The following is a 21,543-nucleotide window of genomic DNA, read 5'->3' as shown; positions in this document are numbered from 1 at the left end:
GCGGAGTCGCCAAGCTGTCGTAACCGTCTTTCAGTTAGGCCCCGAATTGGGCTTCGACTTGAAATAATTGGATTGGATCGCCACCGACCATTTTAAAACGAATTTAGGTGGGTCAGACACCATCTTACATGATCTGCATTTTTACCAGAAATGTGTCGGGTTCGGGAGTCGGTTACGATCAAGGAAGGATTAGCACTCTTGAATCGCCCTTTCGGTACCAATTAATTTGTCGGTTGTCTTAGTTGTGAAAATTCAAAATTTAAATTAAAATTTAACAGACCCGATTCAAATTACTTACAATTGATTGATTTGAATACCCTTAAAAGATAAAAACGTTAGATTCGTAGCGGAGTATGAAATCGAATTAGGATAGCAAGTGTGCAAACGTGAGAATAATAAATAAAACAAGAAAAAATGGAAAATAACAAAACACGTAAAAAATAATAAAAATAAACAAAATGAATAAAATGTTAAAAAACAAAGACACAAATAAAGGGAAAAATCAATTGAGTAAAAAATAAAAAAAAAGGTAAAAGAAATTAAAAATGAATAAAAATAATGTGTACACATAAAGTAATATTTACTAAAACAAATAAAAATAATAAATATATAATACTAAGTAAAACAAATAAAAAATAAAGATATACATGATATTAAGAAAAAAAATAAAAAAAATAAAATAAAGTAAAAATATAATATATATATATAAATAAATAAAAACAAAAATAGAATATTAAGAAAATATATATAAAAACATATAAAATATAATATTAAGAAAAAATATATACATAATAAATCGAGAAAAATTAATACATCTATATATATATATATATATATATAATGATATAAGATATATAATATAAATAAAAAAAGAATATAGTAAATAAATAAATAAAAATATAATTAAATATATATATATATATATATATATATAGGGGACGAAATTAATATAAAAGTAAAATTAAAGGGTAAGTTTCAAGGTAAATTAAAGATTAAGATTGACTTAAGGGGAATACTAAATACTTTAAAAGTGAACATGTCTTGGGAGTAGATCTAGGTTCGAAACTTCGAAACCCCACCCTTTTTTGGTCATCGGTGCAACCCACGCTTTGGGTTATTCAAACCAAATCTCAAGAAAAATAACATGCACATGCGAGAATGAACGAATCAATGTAAAAAAGATATTACCTTTTATTTCATTTTCGAATCGTTTACAATAGTTTTGCCTTTGTATTTTTTCGTGTTTTCCTCTGTATCTTGTATATAAATCGTGTGTTACAAATAGGGAGGATTACATGTATTTATAGTGAAAAAAAAAACTAACTAACAATAGAATCCTAATGCAACTAGACTCTTTATTCGATTGTTGTACGTTTGTTGGTGTGGTTGTTACTTTAAAAGATATGGTTGTGAAAGAGTCCTCTTAAGAGATGAACTTTTACTAGCTCTATCTTTTAAGAAAATTAGTGCCTACAAAATTAATCGTTTTTTCAAATGAATATCAATCGTTTTTTTTTTAAATAACATTCTCTTTGAATATTGGATCGATCCCGTGATTACTAGAATGTAAAAGATCAATGAGCCTGGGGTTGGAAGCCATGAGTAGCGTTGAATGTGAGTTTGCGCGTTTGATCTGATTATTTAACCGTAGCTCTGGCCTCTGAGGTTAAATAAAATAGGAAGTAAATGGTAATGGAAGGAACGTGTAAGCCACATGGGAAAGAGGGTGTTCTGATTTCTTAATTAATCTAATGCTAGATTTTTATCCCAGCCTCGCGGGGTTGTTAAACAATATAAAATTTATTTTAATTATACTAAATATGTACTATTCAATTGTTTATATTTTAATTTTAACTTTAGAGATAATTAGAAGTTAAATTTTTAGTTCGATTATGTATGTTTTAAGGTGAATTTTGAAGTTTTTTGAGTAAAAAATCCATATTATTGCGTTTCGAAATATGATTTCATTTACAAGCCATATACTTACAAACAAAGTGATGGAGCTAGGTTCGGTTTTCGGTTAATTTGATCTGACTTGATACAAATATATATCTTATTTAAAATTTGATTTGATTTCAATTTAAAGTGATTTTATCCAACCTGAAATTTGACTCGTCTTTTGAGATAAGACTTGTAACACCCATAACCCGTATAATTATACCTATACAGATTATAGATGCTATCTGAATTTCTAAAATCATTTTACGATTCACAAGATATTTAAAATTTATTTCCTTAAAATAGTAAATGATATTATAAAAATATCATATCATATAAAATTCCGTTTCGTTATAACAATTTAATTTAAAATATTTTTATTTATGAATAGTGAATAGTATCCGAACAGTGAATAGTACCCAAAAATTACATATTAACTTATAAAAACTTAACATTTCTTCACTATAAAAATTCTATTTTTTCCAACTATATTCAACAAAATAAATTGAATATTATTAATTACATGTCACTATCTATTTCAAAATTTCACAATAAGATGTCTTACTGATATTGAAATATACTCCCCGATGTTCGATGTCACTTTGAACTCTTTATTCCATTACAAGCTTTTTACCTACGCGTGAAAATCATCACACGCTAAGTATAAACTTAGTGAGACAATTAAAACATTTAACAGTACAATACAATTCATGCATGATTTTCAATATCAAAAATCAAATTTCCATAAAATCATTTACTAACATATCCAATATTTTACCATGATAAAAATAATATAAAATCTCTTACCATTTATCCCATAAGCTCGTAAGCTTATTTTACCAAAATACTTACCATTTAAATTCCATAAGCTCGTAAGCTTATTTTTCCTATATACTTGCCATTATTTCCGTAAGCTCATAAGCTTATTTGCATGGTTACCATTTATTAACCAATAAAACATAATCCATAGCCAATAGCCCAATATTAAACCTTGAGGACCCTGGGTATTCGAGTAATATTTTCACCGTAGTGCTACACATAAGGTCGTGCCCACCATATACACCGAAGTGTATTACACGTAAGGTCATGCCCACCATATACACCGAAGTGTATTACACATAAGGTCGTGCCCACCATATACACCGAAGTGTATTATAAACCTGCAGCTGTTATACTCTATGGCATGCCAACTATACCCTATCCCTCAATGACTTACTTGGGCATATAGTCTACTTTATTCGATCCATCCATGGCAAAGTATATTATCAAATTTAACATTGGGCAGTTCATACCCGAAAACATTCATGGTAAAATATCACATTTTTTCATGATCAATGCATTTTAATTCCATACTCTGACATCTCAATGTCAATTTATAAAAAATGATATAAAATCATGCCGATATAAACAAGGTCGACTTATCACAAGTCTTCCTTATAATGTATAAAACATCCATGTATAATTTCATGCATGTATTGCACTCAACTTGACACTTTATATTTTTCAAAATATTTGTGCCTCACTATTGTCCACAATATACCTTTTTTATACTTGACTTGCTTCAATTGCAAATCAACCATGATCTGTATAAATCACAAATTTATAACAGTACATATGTTAGTATTTTACTAACATAAATACATTCCACCATATCTCCATACTATATTTGAAATTCATCATCTATCAAAATATTCAACTCTTAATAATTCCTTATAACATTGGGACAAACTTTTCTAATTTACCCAAAATGGTCTTCACCATTTTACCACTTAAATTCTTAATACCAATAATTCCAACATTGAAATTATTTCTATTCAAATGCTTTTACAAAAACATAAATACATTTAAGTACCCCAACTATGCAATTGTTGTACTTAAATCACCAATCATTTCAATCTTCCCAAAATAATCAATTTCACATCTAACACTCATTTCAATTCTCAAACAACAATTTCCAGCATAGTACATCAATTATACAACACTTACACAACAACCCATTAATTTTCCAGAATTCAGACAACTCGCACTACCCTTAAAGAATCATTATTCTGTATTGATATATACACTGGAATTCAATTCCATTTCTTCTGTTAAAAACTAGACTCAAATAAGAATCTATCCATATAAAGAACTCCTTATAATTCATTCTGTACAATTTATGGTGAATTTTCAAAGTTCACCAACAGAATCTGTTTTGTACAGAATTCTGCTGTCCGACTTTTCTGACCTTTCCTCAGTTAAAAATTCATATATATTTGTATACAACTTGAAATTGATCCCCGTTTATTTTAAACAAAACTAAATCCATATATGAACACAATATATAAAAATAACCTCCAAATTATTTTTATATATTTTCTGGTGAATTTTCCAACATACTGCCAGAATCAAAATCCAAACTGTTTTCTTTAACTTCATCCTTAGGTTCTTCATCAATTCTTACAACCTCAAAATCATCAATAATCATCATCAATTTCAACAACCATGGTATAAACCCAAATTTCCAGATTTGGGGATATTTGAAATCAAGCTATATTATCATGCAATATTGGTACCAAATGATAGCGTTTTTCGCAAATAACCATTTTATATTTTCATCATACTCATAATCTTAAAGAAATTGCTTGAAAAATGAGTTGAAGATCTCTTACCTTTGAAGAAACCCACGCAGCTTTTGGAGGAGAAGATGAACACATTTGGTTGAAATGTCATCTTAATTTACATTTCATTCCACTTTAAATGAATATATTATTCATTTAATTGTGAGAAGACCAAAACACCCTTAATGAATCTTCTTATTCACCATCAAACCAAGCCATTTGATTATTAACCTATTACAAAGTCAAATATAAATTATTTTGACTTTTATATCTTAAATTTCCCCTGAATTTTCAAATCTTGCGGTTTAGTCACTAAATTCCACTGTTTCGGTTATATCTGAAAAATTACACATTTCCAAACCAACTTTCTCTGATCTAAAATATTACAATAATATTTCCAACCATTTTATAACATCCTTCAAATTTTTGTAACATTCCAATTCGATTCGAATTTTCGATTCCTTATCGGCTTTAACCCTTTCAAATTTTTCTTTACTAAAATTCCAAATCCATAAATGTGATTTCTATAAAACCCCACTCTCAAGATTAAACCATCTAGTTATGGAATAAAATTCTTTTTAGGAAATTATCACTTAATTCCCTAAACGTTTTCCCAAATTTTTACTTTGACCATCAAACTTTCAAAATTTGCATTTTGGTTATTATCTAAATTTTTGGGGTATTACAAGACTCACATTCGATCCAATCTTATCCGACCTGATCCGACTCATATATATATATGTATATATATTGACAAGATAGAAGCAACTAGTTTTATAAAAAAATATAAAAAAATTGTCTAAATTACAATGAAAATTTACAACCATAATAGTAAACTAAAGCACATAATAAAAATATTTTCTCACAATCATTAACACAATAAACTAACTACTTAACACAAGGATCATATAAGGAAAAACTTAAAAAATTAACCGAATAAACTCGAATAAAAGGTAAATATGAATAGGTCTGATCTTATTGGCAAACGAACTACAAAAGACCACCAACAAACCACAAATCATAATTGAGAGGTGTGAGAAAACTATCTACGAACGCAATATTGTGTATCCAAATCAAATCTGAACCTCAAAAGTAAGAGAATATTAACATGAAAATAAATGAGCGACATCTTAATCAATCGTGGCGATGTCAAATTCAGTCCTGAAAAAAATGATAAACAAAAATAATAACAAAAAATGTATCAAAAAATCAAAACAAAAAGTACGATAAAAGCATAACAAAACTTTCCATAAAGGTAAAGATATTAAAAATAAAAAATAAAGAAAAATAAAGAATAACAATAGTTGGCAAACAACACTAAGACCGATGTCTTTGTCAAAATAATGAAGAAAAAAGACTAACTACAGTACAAGAAAAAGAGAGAAAATTGGATTAAAAACCCTTAAGAGAAACGTTGTTGTCTTGTGTATTATATATAAATTGTTAATGTTATTTGATAAACTAAAAACCTAATTGAAAAAATAATTTAGATAGAAGTATTCTTAAAATTATACCCGAACCCGACCCAATCCTAACTCATAATCTAAAAAACCTGACCTGATTTGACCCAAACTCAATTTTTTTAGAATAACTCAATAAAATTAAATCATATAAGAAGTCATTGAATTCGGATCTCGTGCCCATTCTTAAACTACATTGAATATGGGAGGAGCTATGGCCACAATTTTTTGTTTTGATTAATTGCTCTTTAGACCTCCAATAGTTTAAAAAACAATGAAATTAAGCTCGAACCACCTTAATTATTGTGGTCCAATTGCTCTTTACACCCTATCAATTATTGTGGTTGAATTACTATTTAATCCCCCTCTTGTTCAATTACTTATTATTTAGAAAAAATATTAAACAGCTAGGAAATAAAAATTAATGTTATTCATCTTCGGATCAAATCAGATTAAATTTTAAGTTCAATATTATTTTTATTTATTATTAATCTATTTCTGAAATCTTAGTCTTCTACATAAGATGCTTATTATTTATTTATATATTAATATATGTCATATTAATAATGAATAGGATTATCATTTATACATCTCCTAATATATAATGCATATGTAACTATAAACTATTAACCACGATAATATAATAATGTAATATATATAATAGGTGACAAAGCAAAATTACAAATATTATGTATTATAAATATAGAATAAACTATATAATATATTTATAATGAATGCAAATGTAATATGAAGGAATAAATTAATGAGAAGTTAGTAAATAAAATGTTCAAAATATAGTTTCCTTTTTATTGTTTTGCTAGTTTAACTAAACACTCGCTCTTGAAATTTAATTTTTGTTTTTGATAAATGTAGGTTGGCATAAGTTTGGCACGGATGCTATCATTGGATGGAACATGACATTCCTTTGCTGAGTCTCTCTCAAGAAATGCCCCATACATAATATCCACAGTTCTTTGGGTATACTGGTTAGTGGCATCTTATCTTATTATTTATTTTAGTCGAATTTTGTAACTATATGTTGCTCTGACTTTTCATTCTTTTCTTGAAGTGTTTATTTCTAACATTTTTTTCTATCATATGGGTACTAGCATATGACTTTTAAGAATCTTCTGTCCAATATAATCGTTTCAGACATGTACTCCAATCTGATGCTCACACCCGAATTCAAGTATCGTAAAATACGATTATTAACTTAGATTTAGGCAACATTCTTTGAATGATGATTACGAATATAGGCAATGAGGCTTTCTCATGTTACAACCATGTGCTTCAACTTAAATTACAACAAGCACAAGACATAGATTTTGAGGCTAACACTAAGAACGTTAGAAGATATCGAATAGGCTAACACCAATAATTTATCTAACATTGTTAGGGTTTGTTCCAGTTTCAAATTGGTTTTTTAGATTTTATGAATGGGTCATGACCCTTGAACATTGTTCTATAGCATAGTACAAAATGAATTTGTTAGGGTTACTTTGTACTCGGTAATTTAGGGTAAACATTTTGTTCTTCATATCTTACATAAATATTTCATCAATCATCAGTTATAAAGTTGTAGTTTTGCTAATACTTTATAATTATTTAGGTTGGTAAGTAATGGTCGATGGATAAAGCATGGATTTCGTCTGATAGGTTATCTGATACATATGAAGTGGGTGTAAACATCTTTCTAGACTTTGCACAAAGTAATGATCCAAATTCAGATCTTATCCGATGTCCTTGAATACATTGTATTAATTTGTGGCACCACTCAATTCAGACCGTGCGCTATCATCTGTTTGCTTATGGCTTCGATGAAAGTTATAAGGTTTGGTCTTTCCATGGAGAAAGACAGCCCAAGCTTGATTCTAGGTGCCCTAACAAATCTATTCCTCCCGACTTTGATTATACAAGAGATATGTTACATGATGCCTTCAGAGATGTAGAAAAAGAACCCGATTCATTGAAGTCACTTCTTGAAGAATGTGAGAAGCCACTTTACGTAGGGTTAAAGTATAATACACTTAGTGGATTATTGAAATTCCAACATTACAAGGGTCAATTTGGGTGGTCTGAGGCTAGTTTTGAAGTATTATTAGGTGCCCTAAAAGATGCCTTACCATTAAACAATAGAATACCTAACTCCCTATATGATGCCAAGAAATTGCTAAAAGGAGTAGGTCTACAATATGAAAAAATTCATGCATGTGAAAACGATTGTGTTCTATTCTGGAAAGAACATAAGGATGCTTCTCAATGTCCAACTTGTGGCACATCTCGTTGGAAGAAGAATACCAAAAACGTACCTTCAAAAGTTTTGTGGTATTTTCCTCCCATCCCCAGATTTAGGAGAATGTTTTCGTCACCAGAAATGGCACAAAACTTAACTTGGCATGCACAAGGTCGGGCTAATAACGGTATGCTAAGTCATCCTCGCGATTCCCCCTCTTGGAAGCTTGTTGATAGAACGTGGAAAGAATTCGGAGAAGAAAAACGGAATCTTAGATTAGCGTTGTCCGCTAATGGTATCAATCCTCACAAGTCATTAAGTTCCAAGCATAGTTGTTGGCCGGTTATCTTAATAACTTATAATCTACCATCTTATTTGTGCATGACAAGAAAATTCATGATGTTGACTCTATTGATATCATGTCCAAAATAACCTGGTAACAATATTGATGTCTACTTGGCACCATTGATAGCAGATCTAAAACTCTTGTGGGAAACTGACGTGAAGACATATGATGCTTATAAGAAAGAATACTTCAATCTAAGAGAAATATTACTTTGGACTATAAATGGCTTTCCTGCATATGGTAATCTTTCGGGGTGTGTTACCAAAGGTTATTATGCGTGTCCAATATGTTCAGAGAATACTTGTTCACAGTGGTTGACAAATTCAAAAAAAGTATGCTTTCTTGGTCATAGAAGATTTCTGCCACTTCAACATCCTCTTCGTAAAAGAAAAAAAGATTTCACCAATCAACAAGAGGATGGTGTTATAAAACAACCATTATCAGGTGAAGAGATTTACGACTATCTGACGGGGTTTGAGACTTCATGGGGTAAGAAGACAACGTCTAAGAAGAAAACGTCAAAGAAGGAAAAAGAAAACATCGATGAGAGAGCCAAATTTTGGCACAATAAATCGATTTTTTTTAACTTGAATATTGGAAGAAGTTGCTCGTTCGTCATCAGTTAGATGTTATGCACATAGAGAAAAATGTGTGTGAGAGTGTTTATGGGACATTGTTGAATTTGCCTGGCAAGACGAAGGATGGGTTAAGAGCACGACAAGATCTTGAGGCGATGGGCATTAAGCCTGAATTACAAACTCAACCAAGAGGGAATCGTACTTGGCTTCCGCCTGCGTGCTACACATTGAATACCACGGAAAAACACTGGTTTTACGAGACCCTGTCTACCATAAAAGTGCATGATGGGTACTGTTCAAATTTTAAAAATCTCGAGTCTGATGATGTATCAAAGATGAATGGTTTGAAGTCTAATGATTGTCATGTACTGATGCAACAACTTCTCCCTTTTGCAATAAAGGGGGTGTTACATGTGAAAGTGAGGAAAACAATCATAGGTTTGTGTCATTTTTTCAACGTGTTGCGTAGTAAAGTCGTTGATGTTAATAAGCTAGGCAAGTTGCAAAGTGACATCATATTAACTTTGTGTTTGTTAGAGAAGTATTTTCCTCCTTCGTTTTTCGATGTCATGATCCACTTGATGGTGCATTTAGTTAGAGAGGTGAGGTTATGTAGCCCGGTTCATTTTAGGTGGATGTATCCATTTGAGAGATACATGAAAACACTCAAAGGCTATGTAAGAAATCATCATCGACCTGAAGGTTGTATTGCAGAATGTTATTTGGCAAAGGAAGCCTTGGAATTTTGCTCAGACTACTTAAAAAATATGAAATCAATTGGCAATCCTCATGAACGTGTTGATGAAAGAATTTGCATCGACAAACCTTTATCACGAGGTACAGTCGAGGTTATAGATGCTAAGCTACTTGATGAAGCTCATCTTTATGTATTACGAAATACTGCTGATGTGGAGCCGTATATAGAGTAAGAACCACTGTGTCTTCTTTGTACTCTATGTAATGCATTAAACTTTTTCTAACTTCTAATATGATTCTATCTTCAAATATTATTTAGGCAACATATGCTGGAACTGAAGGATCATAACCCCCGTGCCTCTTGAAATAGTAAATGGTTGCAGACTCAGCACAGTCGAACATTTATTAGTTGGCTTAAGACCAAGGTTGATACACATTTCGCTAACGGGGAAGACATTTATGAGAGTGTTCGTTGGTTGGCCAAAGGGCCAAGTTTTGTTGTGAAGAAATATAGCGGTTTTGCCATAAATGAGTATCGGTTCCATACAACATCTCGAGATGAATCAAGAACAACTCAATGTAGTGGAGAATCTCTAGTTGCACATGCTATGCAGATTGCTAGTGCAAAAGACTCCAATCCCGTGTATGGAGCTGTTACTTACTATAGTTGTATACAGGAGATATGGGATCTTGATTATCGCATATTCACTGTTTCTGTTTTCATGTGTGATTAGGTTGATAGTCGTGGAATAAAAAAAGATGACTTTGGATTCACAGTGGTTAACTTTGCTAGGCTTGATCACCAATCTGAACGCTTCATATTAGCTAGTCAAGCCAAACAAGTTTTTTATGTTCAAGATCAACAAGATGCGAATTTGTCTGTTGTCGGCTTCATACCACATAAGATGTACATGTATGGAGCAAATGGTGAAACTGATGATATGTTGGAATACCATGTTACTTTTGATTTTTCACAAGACTTCCCTTTAGTAGAACTTGATGATGATTTTTTGTGTACACGCCCGGATGGCGAGGGCATATTAGTTTAAAATATTTTTTACAAAATAAAATCTTTACTTTTTGGTATGTTTTTATTTCAACATTTGTATGTTATTAATTATGTCCAACTGCAAGAAATAGCAATGTACTAACTTTTTTATTTCAATTATGTTGAAACAGGTTGTACTTGGTACCATGGAATCGGATCAGTCTTCGAGTCATGATGAAGACTCTAAACAAAGAGGTCTGAAAATAAAGGGAAAAACTACTAAAGGAAAAGTTATCGTTACTTACAATAAAAAGGGTGTTCCGATTGGCGTTGAAGCAACGAAACTTGCTTCCTTTGAGGGCATGGTAGCAAGATCAATGGTGCCTATCACTTATGCCACTTGGCGAGATGTTGAACAGGAAAAAAAAAGAAGACTTATGGCAATACATTTTGGTAAGTCTAACATCTGATCTTAACTTCCAATTAATCTTTTTTTTGTTAAAAAATAATATTGTTTTAATTAATGCTTTATGTTTCAGATGAATTTTGAACTTGATCCAAGGAGTCGGAAGAACACCCTTCAATCCATTGGGAAAAAGTGAAAGAACTTTAAGCATTATCTGTATAAGAAATTCATTGAGAAGTTTAAGAATGACCCTAATGCAAATCTGCTCAACCCTCCAGAGATGTATCCTTATTTGAAGAAAGATGAGTGGAAGGTTTTTGTATCGCAAAGACTTTCAAAGAAGTGGGAGGTTAGAAACTAGTCTGTATTTGTCGGTATTTGTTATATATATTAGTTTTAGAAACCAGTCTTGACTGTTTTAATGTTTCTAATGCAGGAAATAAGTGAGAAAGCTAAAAAAATGCGTGGACAGCATAGATACAATCATCGTCCTAGTGCCATATAATCTCGGGTTTGTTTTTTCATTTGATTTTTCATTTGATTATCAATATATTTTAATAACTTAATTTGGTTTATCGTTTTTATAGAAGACATTGGGTGTTGGCGGTGATAGATATGAAAGCAACAAGTTGTTATTATCTTGATTCCTTAGGGCCCACCAATGTCCATCAGCAGTTGAAGCAAGTTATTGATGCGTAAGTAACATAAATTATCGAAACATTATAGTATATTCTTTGATATATTTCATCAATTTTTATAGGGCAATGAAATTATACAATGCTCAAAAGGGATCTAACAAAAGGGTTAGCCTCAATTGGATCAATGTTTTGGTGAGGACTTCGAACGATCATTCCTTGTTTAAATTGCAGCTTTCATTTTGACTAATCGTTTATTGTAAACTGTTTGTAGTGTCCCCGTCAGTCGGGAGGTACCAAGTGTGGATATTATGTTTGTAAGTTCATGAAAGAGATAGTCGAGAACGGACTTCAAGTGTTGGTCAATAAGAATGTAAGCAAACTTTTCTGATACACATCTGTCATATCATACATACACATTAGTCACAACTATCATATGGACTTGAAGTAGGATGATATTATTGGAAATTCATCTACGATAACTTCTTGTCTATTCATATTAATAATAATTGTCATGCTCTTTTTATTTCTGCTGAAAAACTCATAGTTAGATGCTATTATAGACTTCTAGTTATCACCTTGTAGTTTGAAATGTTCTTTTATTTTGATGATTCACGTTTCTGTATGGAATGGAGGTTATCGTTTATAATTTGAAACAAACTTAAAAATATTGTGAATTTAACTTAGTGAAAGATTACATTGATGGTAAATTTCTTGTTATTTGCTTCTATATATTGATAGATTCTGTTGTAATTAATGAGTGAATTCTTGAATCTAATTACACGTTTTAAGCATGTGGCAATCGATACTATTTGTCGATATATGAATCAATATCTAAAGGAACAATTTGAAATGTTCGGTGGAGTTGTGAAAGCATTTGACACGTAGTAGCACTTAAAATCCAAAATTTGATTTTGTCAAGTACTATAGACGTAACATGGACTCTCTTTTGGTTATTATTTGTGATGATATTGTTGTGAACAAAGTTGGAATTTTTTATAATGCTATTGATTTTATGACTTTGCATAATGTTATTATGCTTCAAAGAATGCATATGTAAAATTGGTCATTTTAGTACTCTTTAATAGTTCATTATATACTTCACTTTAAATAATTATAAATTATATACTTATTTCATATTTTTTACTTAGGTTGGCGATGGGAAAGAAGAATACACGGATGATGACATCGATGATATTCGCAAAGAATAGGTATCTTATGTGGCAAATTTTATTATGCCTTGATATTTTGTATCGACATATGATTAATACAATATTTTTGATAACTTAATGTAAATATATTGTATGCAAATGGATTGCTTATATATAATATGGTACATAGATTTAGTATTATAAGGCATTCAATGTGATTTAGTTTGATTATTTGTCAATCTACAATATATATATATATATATATATATATATATATCTATATTTATATATATATAATTTCCGAAATACAATCACGATACACGAACGTTTGTCGTCTTTTTAAATGACGTGTGCTTCAATGACACGCAATGTAAGTCATATATGTGTGTCATAAATTTATGACACACAAATGTATGTCAAACAGATTTATGACGGGGGCTTTAATGACGCGCAATGTAAGTCATACATGCGTGTCATAAATTTATGACGCACAAATGTGTGTCATCTTAATATATGACGGGTGCTTTAATGACGCGCAATGTAAGTCATACATGCGTCATAAATTTATGATACACAAATGTGTGTCATATTAATTTATGACGGAGGCTTCAATGACGCGCAATGTAAGTCATACATGCGCTTCATAAATGTGCGTCATAAATGTGCGTCATAGATTTATGACACACAATTGTGCGTCATAAAAAATTTATGTCGGTGGCTTCAACGACAGACATTTGTGTGTCATCCGCACCCATAGATGACGCGATTGCGTGTCATTAAAAGATATTTTTCTTGTAGTGTAATCTGGAAAAAGCTTTTTCTTTAAAGGATTCAGGTGTGCTTCATTACTTCTCGGTATTGAAGTTCGCTACACTAAAGACGGCCTAATTTTGTATTGAGGACTTGCTGAAGAGAAGTGGTTTTGAAGACGCAAAACCTTTACCTACACCGACGATAACAAATAGTAAGCTGTTTGAAAACAGTGGGAGTCTAATTTCAAATGTGAAAAAATATTGAAGTATAGTTGGGGCGTTACAATATATAGTAATCACTCAGTCTGAAATCGCTTTAGCCGTAAATCGTGTGTGTCAATTTATGCAAAGCCCAACAAATGTTCATTTCCAAGCTGTTAAACGAATTATGAGGTATCTTCAAGGTACATTAGATTATGGATTGAAATTTACTAATGCATCTAGATTGTCTATAACAGGTTTCGCAGATGCAAATTGGGTGTCTGATATTGAACGATCGTCGATCTACGACGGGATGCTGCATTTATGTTGGAAGTAATCTTGTAACGTGGGGTCCAGAAAACAGCAAGTTGTCTCACGTTCAACAGCCGAGGCAGAGTATAGGGGTGTAGCTTGTGCAACAGCAGAAATCTTGTGGCTTGAATCCCTGCTCAGTGAATTGCACGTTGTGGATGATGGTACAACCGTATTACGGCGTGATAACTCTAGTGCAGTTGCTGTTTCTGCAAATCCGGTCATGCACTCTAAATTCAAACATGTCGAGTTAGATTTGTACTTGATTCCTGCATATGAACAAGTAGTTGATATTCTAACAAAACCTTTCTCAGCGCCATCTTTTTCTCGTTTTCGACACAAGTTATACGTGCTGCATGTAGGGTTCTCTTTCACTTGTTTGCATACATGTTGATGCTTGTCTGTTCTAACTTCTCTTAGAATCAGGTAACTCAAGCATGGAAGCAGGGTGAATGTTGCCTGTCAAGGTATGGTTTCAAGGGTGAAGCTAGATCAAGGTTAAGTAATAATAGAAAGTAAGGTGAGTGTTAAGTATAGAGTATAATAGTTTAGTATTATTCTGATTGTTCTGGTTATATTGGTTTAATATTGTTGGTAGCTTTCTGTTGCAGGTTGTTAGATTCATAATTGTTTGTAAATTGTACTGTTATTCTTATTGTCGTGTGTCGGCTGAAGGTGGTTAGGAAGGTTATTAGAACACCATTCATTAAACTGACTCGATGATTATATCGTATATATTATCCGGTGTTTGATTGAAGATATTATGGATTTATCAATAAAATATCTCTCTTTTCTCACTGATACTACATATTTTCATCAATCTCTTTCCTTTAGTTTTATTATCTTCATACTTTGAGGACAAATTTTGACAAACTGAAATTAGTGAAATGACCAAAAGTTTTAAATAAAAAATAGTATAAGAATTCAATTTCATAAAATTAAAATAATGATATTAAATTTAAATTTTTTAAATATTACAAAAACATGTAGTGTATACTTATTAATATAAATAATAATATATAATTTATTGAACAACGTACATTTAGATTAAATATTTATTATAAGAACAATCTAATTTACTATCCCATGCATATTTAAACCTATATAAAATTGAGGGTATTTCTATTTGAACAAGATACCTACAAGGGCCTGAATTAAGCCTGCCTTAAGCCCGATCAAGTCTAGACTGACTATCAGCACCATTACGGTCCATCAATGATCCTATCTCAATTTGTCAAACAAGGCTTCAAATTGGTTAAAATAAGATTGGGCTACCCTACTTCACTGGTTCCATTCTAGAAAGGAAAGAAGGAAACGACGTCGTGTGTTAGCTAAAAAGCCTAAGCCCATCTTCTTTCTCCTTGTTCCCGGAGAATCTTCAAAACAACGCTACTGGTTCTTTTCATTTTTATCCCTCTCGCTCGCTCGAGTAAATTAACTTTCGGAAAATTTCTTATTCAATTGAGAACGTTTCTTCCAATTAATCTCAGCGATGAGTTTTATTCCTCGGAAAATTCCTTCATTTTATCATAAATGGTTGGCCTAATTACCCGCCATCGTTAATATATTTTGATTTCTTTCTTCGAGGATTGATCGGTCTCTCTCTCTCTCTCGTTTTTTCTTTGTAGATATGAGTTTCATCAAAGGCATAATCGACTCTCTAAGCTCAATCATCTCAACCGATACCTCACCACTTGAATCAAAACAAAATCCTAGTTCATCCACGTGTCAAAACATGGAGGCTGGAAACGAACGCACCGCATATAAACTCAAAGGATACTTCGATTTGGCCAAAACAGAGATCGACAAAGCTGTTCGAGCGGAAGAATGGAGTTTAGTAGACGATGCCGTGGTTCACTACCAAAACGCTCAGCGAATTCTGGTCGAGGCTAGCTCAACTCCCACACCTTCATATATCAGCTCTAGGTATTCAATAATTTGCTTATGGTTTTGTTAAATGGATTCCAGTTTTGATATCATTTTATTTATTATTGTTATTATTTTTTTTTGGTGGTAGCGAACTAGAAAAGGTGAAATCATATAGGCAAAAGATATCGAAATGGAAGGGCCAAGTATCTGAGAGATTACAGGTTTTAAGTCGCCGATCAGGTCTTAATATTTTACATTTTAATTCATTATAGAACAATTGAGAAGCTTATACTCATTACATTTTAATTTTATTTCATGCTTTTAAACTTATTATTTCAGGAGGCACATTCGTGAACAAGGTATGACTTTCTCATTGAGATGCTTGAAACGTATGTTCTTTAAATGTAAAACTTAACTATGTTCTTTGGATGGAAACTGAGTCAATCTACAATGTTATTCTCCCATATTTAAATGGGAAATGTATGCGGTTGTTAGTTTCTATGATTATTCTACAGTTTTTCCAATGTTTTTATTATATAATATATTAAAATATTTGCAGAACACCTTAACCCATGCACAAACTGCTGCAGTTCCACCAAGAACATCAAATTCTAAGTCTCCTCGTAACCCAGTGGTGAGAAATCATATTGATAGAGTTGAAAGTTCAAAATCTGCACAAGAACCCACTAATAGTTACGAGTCAAAGTTGGTTGAAATGATTAATACAGCGATAGTTGATAGGAGCCCTGCTGTTAAATGGGACGATGTTGGTAAGATACTTGAAATATTTTTCCCTTATTGGTTTTTCTTTCTAATGCTTGCCTTTTTTCCCCTTGCTTGCATTGTGGTTTTGAACTCTCTTATTGTCTGCAGCTGGCCTTGAAAAGGCTAAGCAAGCATTAATGGAAATGGTTATTCTACCAACTAGAAGGCGAGACTTGTTTACTGGACTTAGAAGGCCAGCTAGAGGTTGAATCTTACTAGATTATCACATTCAAGAAGATAAGTTTTCAGTGCTTAAGAAATTTGTTTAATGAACATTATTCCTGCACTTTGGTTTCTAGGTCTGCTTCTTTTTGGTCCTCCTGGTAATGGGAAGACTATGCTTGCCAAAGCTGTTGCATCTGAATCACAGGCAACATTCTTCAATGTTTCTGCATCCTCTCTAACGTCTAAATGGGTTTGTCTCTGTCCTTGCTATTATATCCTTTTCTTCTAGAAATAGTAAAGTATTTAATACGGTCTGCAGTTTTCTTTCCTTACCCCTATGCTGCTCTTGATTATGGTCTTTATAATCAATCAGGTAGGAGAAGGTGAAAAGCTTGTTCGGACACTCTTCATGGTTGCAATATCCAAACAGCCATCTGTTATTTTCATGGATGAAGTATACCATTCTTTCCCATCACTCAATGGATTCAATTTTCTAGCCCTTGAACTATTTTCTATTATCATGTTTTGGAACTGCTTCAAGATTGCGCTTTTTGTCTCTTTGTTGTTCCTTGTATGTTCTGTTACCGACTTATTGCCCCTCAATTTTCTGAGCAGTGCTAAGAGTTACTTGATTTAAGATTAATTTGTTAATTCTACTAGGTTGGATTTATTGCAGGTGGCTTGAATCATTTTACTGCTTTTGAGCATTTGTGTGGTAACAAAATCCATGATCTCTAGGTCCAGCATAGCTTTCTGCATATCTTGCATTTGGTATACTGACCTAAGATGAACTTGATGGATTTGGTGTCATGCTCAAATAAAACAAATTTAAAATTGAAACATGTTGGAAACTGGAAAGTCAAACATAATATATCAAAGAGATGACAAAATCCTTTTGGATCATACATGTAAATTTTAATCTGATTATGAAACTGTGTAAGTGGTTAGTGTGCATTATTGGCAGTATGTCCGTTCCAATCTGATTGGCTCTAGGGCATACTCAAAAAAGCAATTATTCTCTGTTTAGGCTTATTATTGCTTCTGACCATTTTTAAGTTTCAGTATTCCCAACTCATTCTATATATATTTTGATGTTAATAGAAGTGAAATTTTATTACGCTACATTTTATGTATATCAATCAACTGCCATCCTTTGCATCAATATTTTCTCTGTTATCATACTACCATTCCTCTATTTTATATTTTTCTGGATTGACTCCTTGGATTTAGCTGATGGTAGCCACTTTAATATTGTGTATACCTAGTCAGTGCTGACAGTTTATTTTATTCTTTTTTTTTCCTTTTTACAGATTGATAGTGTCATGTCAACCAGGTTGGCTAATGAAAATGATGCTAGCAGACGGTTGAAGTCAGAGTTTTTAATCCAGTTCGATGGAGTGACATCCAATCCTAATGATTTAGTAATTGTCATTGGTAATTATTCATTTATTTACTTTCTGGAACTTAGATAAAATTATTGAAGAAAATGGTTGGACATATTTGTTACCCAAAACTTTCCATGTGATGATAATCCTGCTTTTATTTGTGTTATCCAAATCTTCCTTGATTACACATGGATTTCCATAGTTGATCGTATGTACTCGTTCACTTGTTTATGCAGGTGCCACTAATAAGCCACAGGAATTGGATGATGCTGTTCTTAGAAGATTGGTTAGTATGAAATTGCTGCAATCTGATTTTTCCCAGCCTTGGATATCTGATACGATCCCATTTTAGAAATTGCTTTTTGGTTGACTCATATCCTATTGTGACTTAATGGGACAGGTTAAGAGGATATATGTACCCCTTCCGGATGACAATGTTAGAAAACTTCTTCTTAAACACAAACTCAAGGGTCAACAATTTTCCCTACCTGGTAAGAGATGCTCTTGTTCTGAAATTTGTATGAATTCATATTTTTTTCCTGAGTTCATAAATGCATGTTTATATGTATTTAACCAAAGTGATTGTCTATCCCTTTTAACTGCTTAATCATGGCCCTTGTATGACAATTGAATTTTTGTTATCCGTGGTAGGTCGGGACCTAGAACGACTTGTGAGGGAGACAGAAGGTAAATCTGTGTTATTCTTCGGGGCAAAATGCTTCATGGATAGCAGTAGTTTATCTTTATGACATATTTGATAAACAATAAGATTGCATCCAATACCAAGGCATCTTATCTTCTCTTCAGCTTGGTCTAAGTCATGGTTTCTATGTTGCAGCCAATGAACTTACAGTGTACTTAGGCAGCACTGCAATAGTGTTTGAGGACAGTAGTTTTTCATGGTGTAAGAACTTATCCTTTGGCTTCTTTCTGTGAATAGGATATTCTGGAAGTGATCTGCAAGCATTATGTGAAGAAGCAGCTATGATGCCGATTAGAGAGCTTGGTTCAAATATTCTTACTGTCAAGGAAAATCAGGTATTTCCAGCAATAAATTAGCTTTTTTTTATCACTGTAAGCCTAACCAAAAATCAGATATATAGATCTTGCAACTCCTTTCAAGTTAGGTTTTGTAGTTTTATTGTGGATTTAGTGGTTTGTAGGAATCATTTTTTAAAAGAATAAAATGCTGGAATGGTTTAGGGTGTACTTGGTGGAGTGGAAAAGTGAAAGGAAGAAAAAAGAGAGTGGAAAGTGGAAAAGATAATAAATTTTTAGTATCCTCGGTACGGGGAAGTGAGAGGAAAGAAATTTGCAAAGATGACCATTTTCCATCTTAATGTATGAAAACAAATCATTCCAATTCGAATGATGAGAAGGGGAAATATTATGTAGACTATTCCTACCACCTCGATAACGGTCCCGTTCAATCATCTTAAGCCATATAACCAGTTTTTTCCACATTATTGAAACTACTCCCACAATCCATAATCTCCCCTGTTATTGATACCATTCCCCACAATATCCCTTAATCCCTCAACTCCACAATCTCCATATTCCCCCATCCCCCATCTTTGGTTTCCATGGCAATCAAACTTTTTTTTATATAAACCCAGCAACTTGGATTGTTTTAGTTACAATGATGTTCATCATTCATCAGCTCAACATTAATATTTCTAAAACAAAAGCAGATATCCATTTAATACAAATAATTATAAAACCAAAGACCCGTTTTGGTGTTCTGCAATTGGTGGTGAGCAAATCATTTGAATTAACGTGGGATTTAGATTCAAGTATTTCTGTCATGAACGTCGCATGGATCTATATTTTGAATTATGTTTCTCACGTTAGATCATGTGTTTGGTTGTTAATAATCTGTTTTACTCATTGGCATTCACCGCCAAACAATAGCAGGATAAAGTTCACTTCCATCAAAGAAAGTTTCGTACAGACTGATTACAGATTATTTGACATTTTAAAGATGACACATAATTCTTGTTGCAGGTGAGACCTCTAAGATATGAGGACTTTCAGAAGGCAATGTCTGTTATTAGGCCCAGTTTAAACAAAAGCAAGTGGGAAGAACTCGAACAGTGGAATCAGGAGTTTGGCTCTAATTGAAATTTTTTTAGCAGTATGACTCATATTTAGCATTATTACCTTTGTTGAAACAACAGCTTAAACAAAGGATGAGAAGCAACTCGTAGCACCGCCAGCGCCAAACCAGTAGTTGTTAAGAAGCCAAAGCCCTAACAATGGTCAAGATGTATTTTATTTTGGGGTGATGATTCTTTGACGGTGCGTCATATGAAGTATTGTTTTTTGATGTATTTTACAGGGAAAAAAAGTACGATTACAATGGGTAATTAACAGTCTTTTATATTATTCAAAGGTTATATAAATAAACATATAATAAAACGTTGATTTCAAAGTTGCTTTGGGCTCTGACTGAAACAAATTATGGATATTTGGACATGTGGTCTTTGCCAAATCATTGACCCTTTGCTACCAAGTTCGAACAAGCATAAGTTAGTGAGGCCAGGGATCTATATGTTGGTGTCCACTCCCCCCTCCCCCCGAAAAACACACACGCCACCACCTTCCCAACCCCAAACCACGACCAACACTTTTTTGGACACTTTGAATAGTCCTGTGTAAAGTATTTGGTGTTTACTCCAAACAGGTTTTTTTTTCTTTGCAAAAAACTGTTTTAATTAGATTTTTAAGATAAAAGGCATCTTGAAACTCATGGTTAAGTAACGCTTTGGGTAAAATACACAAACAATATCTTTACTATATGATGTTATTTTGTTGAATCTATTAATTATTTAAAAATTAAAAAATGGTATTATGATTATAGAGTGTCGCTTTGTTGAGTCTCTTGACTATTAAAAGTTACAAAATGATTACCCGACTATTTATAATTTCACACTCGTCTTTTTTCGTTAAAAATTTAGAGGTTGTCTGAGCTTAACGTTAACCTATTGATTGAGATATAAAAATTGAACTCATAATAGTTTGAGATGTATTTTGTGGATTGACTCTCTATTTACATTATGTTGT

At 32.3% G+C, this 21,543-nt stretch overlaps 1 protein-coding gene across 2 annotated transcripts; it reads left to right on the top strand.

The window, feature by feature from the left end:
* The first annotated feature begins 5,329 nt into the window (after positions 1 to 5,329).
* LOC120188666 (spastin-like) lies at positions 5,330 to 20,849 on the top strand. Of its 2 annotated transcripts, none has more exons than XM_039192078.1 (14): positions 5,330 to 5,335; positions 15,925 to 16,222; positions 16,314 to 16,405; positions 16,505 to 16,524; positions 16,725 to 16,935; positions 17,039 to 17,134; positions 17,230 to 17,345; positions 17,469 to 17,549; positions 18,406 to 18,529; positions 18,717 to 18,766; positions 18,881 to 18,971; positions 19,132 to 19,167; positions 19,421 to 19,518; positions 20,485 to 20,849. In XM_039192078.1, the coding sequence occupies exons 2-14, from the start codon at positions 15,927 to 15,929 to the stop codon at positions 20,599 to 20,601; spliced, it is 1,428 nt and encodes a 475-aa protein (XP_039048009.1). In that variant the 5' UTR covers positions 5,330 to 5,335; positions 15,925 to 15,926; the 3' UTR covers positions 20,602 to 20,849. The 2 variants fall into 2 exon arrangements, with proteins under 2 accessions (XP_039048009.1, XP_039048008.1); XM_039192077.1 differs by lacking the exon at positions 5,330 to 5,335 and adding an exon at positions 15,712 to 15,833.
* The last annotated feature ends 694 nt before the right edge of the window (positions 20,850 to 21,543 follow it).

The sequence above is a fragment of the Hibiscus syriacus genome, unplaced genomic scaffold, assembly GCF_006381635.1.
Source record: "Hibiscus syriacus cultivar Baekdansim isolate YM2019G1 unplaced genomic scaffold, ASM638163v2 tig00116951_pilon, whole genome shotgun sequence".
Classification (NCBI taxonomy): domain Eukaryota; kingdom Viridiplantae; phylum Streptophyta; class Magnoliopsida; order Malvales; family Malvaceae; genus Hibiscus; species Hibiscus syriacus.
The sequence above is the reverse complement of the archived record's forward strand: the minus strand, read 5'-3'. Positions and strand labels throughout refer to the sequence as shown.